The sequence below is a fragment of the Ceratotherium simum genome, chromosome 3, assembly GCF_057802395.1.
Source record: "Ceratotherium simum simum isolate JZ-2026a chromosome 3, ASM5780239v1, whole genome shotgun sequence".
NCBI classification, from domain to species: Eukaryota; Metazoa; Chordata; class Mammalia; order Perissodactyla; family Rhinocerotidae; genus Ceratotherium; species Ceratotherium simum.
In genome coordinates this window covers 30,075,759-30,079,049 of record NC_141902.1, presented here as the reverse complement: position 1 = coordinate 30,079,049, position 3,291 = coordinate 30,075,759, and the positions used below count along the sequence as shown (strand labels likewise).

The 3,291-nt window shown below is 35.7% G+C and overlaps 1 protein-coding gene across 1 annotated transcript; it reads left to right on the top strand.

Annotated features, from left to right (window-relative positions):
* The first annotated feature begins 1,421 nt into the window (after positions 1–1,421).
* Positions 1,422–2,360, top strand: LOC101393775 (olfactory receptor 4F15-like). Its single transcript, XM_004421977.1, has one exon. It carries the CDS (start codon positions 1,422–1,424, stop codon positions 2,358–2,360), a length of 939 nt encoding a protein of 312 aa, XP_004422034.1.
* Positions 2,361–3,291: the final 931 nt, after the last annotated feature.

Genomic DNA, 3,291 nt, shown 5'->3' with positions numbered 1-3,291 from the left:
TCATAATTTTTATCACAAATACATGGCCAATACAGAAAAATACACAAAATATAGATGGTCAATCTTTTTAATATTAAAACTATCTAAAATGTCATTATCCAAAATGATCTTCTTGAGATGTTGATGTATATACTTACATATTTTTGCAGTGTATATGTATAAAGAGCACATCACATAGGACATACTCCTTTGTAACCAATTGTCATTTAATAACATAGGTGACATGTCGATCTAAATTTGCATCATTTATAATGGCCACATTCATTTTGGTATGAATCATCAATTTCTCCTTTTTGCATATCTTTTCATATCTTATTATCTTTTTTAAATGAAATTCTATTTTTTCACTTTAGATTAGATAATGAATCAATCTAAATGTATGTTATGAATGGACATCTTCAACTTTTCTACTTATTTGTAGTGATAACAGCAGATATTTTCTCTAAAAAATTTGTTGTTAGCAACTTTACTCACCTTAAAATAGGATTTTAGCAGAACTAAGCTTCAAATGCTTGAAGACAAGCTATCATGACCTTTATCTTTATGACTCTCTGGGGCCCTAAACATTTTCCATGCTCTTAGTGTATCATGATTAAATGTTTTGTTTCAGTGAAGATACCATTATTGCTCAGTTTCGTGTTTGAATTGCCAGTCATTAATCTTAGAACAGAGCTCTAAAAGGCACAAAATCTCTCTCAATCTTAGCAAAGCATTGAAAACGCTCTTTCAGAGTCTTCTGACACTCTTCTTTGGAGTTTTGGGTTTCATTTTAAAGTGTCTGTTAATTCTCCAAGTGACTGGTTGCAATCACAAGTATTGGAAACCATCAAAGGAGTAAGCCTTTTCATTTTTGCTACTATCCACTTAGATTCAACACTCCTTCCCTCATTGGCTGGTCACTATTCTGCGTGTGATTAACGCTGAAGATTCCTCAGGTGTGAAGTAAAAGAATAATCAGAGAGTACATTCTCCTGGAGTATGTATAGACAAATGTGATTAAGAGTTTGAACGTTCCAAAAATGGCTGACTATTCATGACATGGAAGATATTTTGTTGAAACTATATGGACAAGATGGAAGAAGCCAGAATTATTGCATGATAAGCATGGTAAAGAAGCTCTGTGTTAGGAGAATGTTACTTTTTGCTCCTAATTCCTCCACCTTACCTCCCATGTTCCCACATGATTTCTTTCCTTGTCTCTCTGGGCTAACTTTTTATTATCTCATTTATCCTATTCATTTATCTTTCTTTCACATGTTCTCTCTGTATGTTTTCTAACTTCACATTTTGGCACTTGCAACATTTTTTCCACATAATCATTGATGGGCAAAAAACACATAAATGTTTAGTACCCAATTTCTCAATTCTTCCTTATTTTCTACCTTCAGAATACTTCAGCTTCTCTTTTACTGATTGAGTCAATGAAGGGAGCAAATGACTCTGTTGTATCTGAATTTGTATTGATTGGACTTTCAAATTCGTGGGAGATGCATCTTTTTCTCTTTTGGTTCTTCTCTGCATTCTACATGGGAATTATCCTGGGAAACCTCCTCATCCTGTTCACGGTAATTATTGACTCTCATTTACACTCCCCCATGTACTTCCTATTGGCCAACCTCTCTCTTTTTGATCTAGGTCTTTCCTCTACCACAGTGCCCAAAATGATCTCTGATCTTTTCACTGACTGCAACATCATTTCTTTTCCAAAATGCATGATGCAGATATTTTTCATTCATGTCATGGGTGGAGCTGAGATGGTGCTGCTCATAGCCATGGCATATGACAGGTACACTGCAATCTGCAAGCCTCTCCATTACCTGACCATCATGAGCCCCAAAATGTGTGTTTCCCTTGTAGTAGCTGCCTGGATAGTGGGGATAATCCATGCTATATTTCAGTTTGTTTTTGTCATAAATTTGCCTTTTTGTGGCCCTAATAAAGTAGATAGTTTTTATTGTGATTTTCCTCGGGTCATGAAACTTGCTTGTGTAGACACTTACAAACTAGAGTTTGTAATCATTACTAACAGTGGATTTATATCTATGGCTACATTCTTCTCTTTGATTATATCCTATATCTTCATTTTGATCACTGTCTGGAAACGTTCTTCGGGGAACTTATCCAAAGCATTTGTCACATTGTCAGCTCACATCACTGTGGTGATTTTGTTTTTTCTGCCATGCATATTTCTCTATGTGTGGCCTTTTCCTACAACATCACTGGACAAACATTTGTTCATTGTCGACTTTGCTATCACCCCTGTCTTGAATCCTGCCATCTATACATTAAAAAACAAAGACATGAGAGAAGCCATGAGAAGACTAGGCAAACGGATTGTGGGCTCTAGTGGGATCTCATAATGAATGAAACAAATCTAGAATACAAGATGCTTCAGGCTCACCAAGAGCAGAGAGTCACGTGACTGTCTTACTATGGTAAGAACTACTATTTGGGGAGATACTTTAACAAAGGTGCACCTATAGAAATTGGTTCTCAAGTTAGAGGTTACTTTATTTTGCCAACCACAGAGAATTAATTTACTTCATTCGTGTACTTCCATTGAGAAGAGAGATGAGAATAAAATACTAAACTGATTTCCAAGAATAAACTTAATAGTATTCACATACCATTTTCTGGGTGATATTTTCTGGGTATTGCTAATTGTATTTACTCTGAATTATATGTAAATACCTAAAAAATTGATAAATATATCTCTTAGTAAGCTTATGGATTCAACAGATTAAATGCGATCTTGGGTAAATCATAAATCAATAAAGTATGTTTTTTCAATTTCTATTTTTTTTTTTTTTTTGCGAGGAAGATCAGCCCTGAGCTAACATCCATGCCAATCCTCCTTTTTTTGCTGAGGAAGACTGGCCCTGGGCTAACATCTGTGCCTATCTTCCCCCTCTTTATATGGGACGCCGCCACAGCATGGCCTGACAAGCGGTGCCTCGGTGCACACCCAGGATCCCTAGCTAGGCCACCAGCAGCGGAGCATGTGCACTTAACCACTACACCACAGGGCCGGCCCCTTTAATTTCTATTTTAAGTTTAGTTTAACTTAGATTAGGAAGAAAATCAATGATGTATTACTTGCGTTAAGCCCTGGACTCACACCTGACTTTATCTTGAGTTTTCACAGTTTAGGATGCTATTTTAGTTTTGTGTTCAGATATGAGTGATTGCAGGTAGAGAGAAAATTTCTTTAATGCTATCAATATTTTACATAAATACAAACCAGAGCTTTTTTCATTTTTTTCTTCCTTTCTATTATTTTAAAAATGAAGA

Bases quoted from the DNA above. Each gene is read 5' to 3' on its own strand.
- LOC101393775 (XM_004421977.1), top strand. From the start codon at position 1,422: ATGAAGGGAGCAAATGACTCTGTTGTATCTGAATTTGTATTGATTGGA.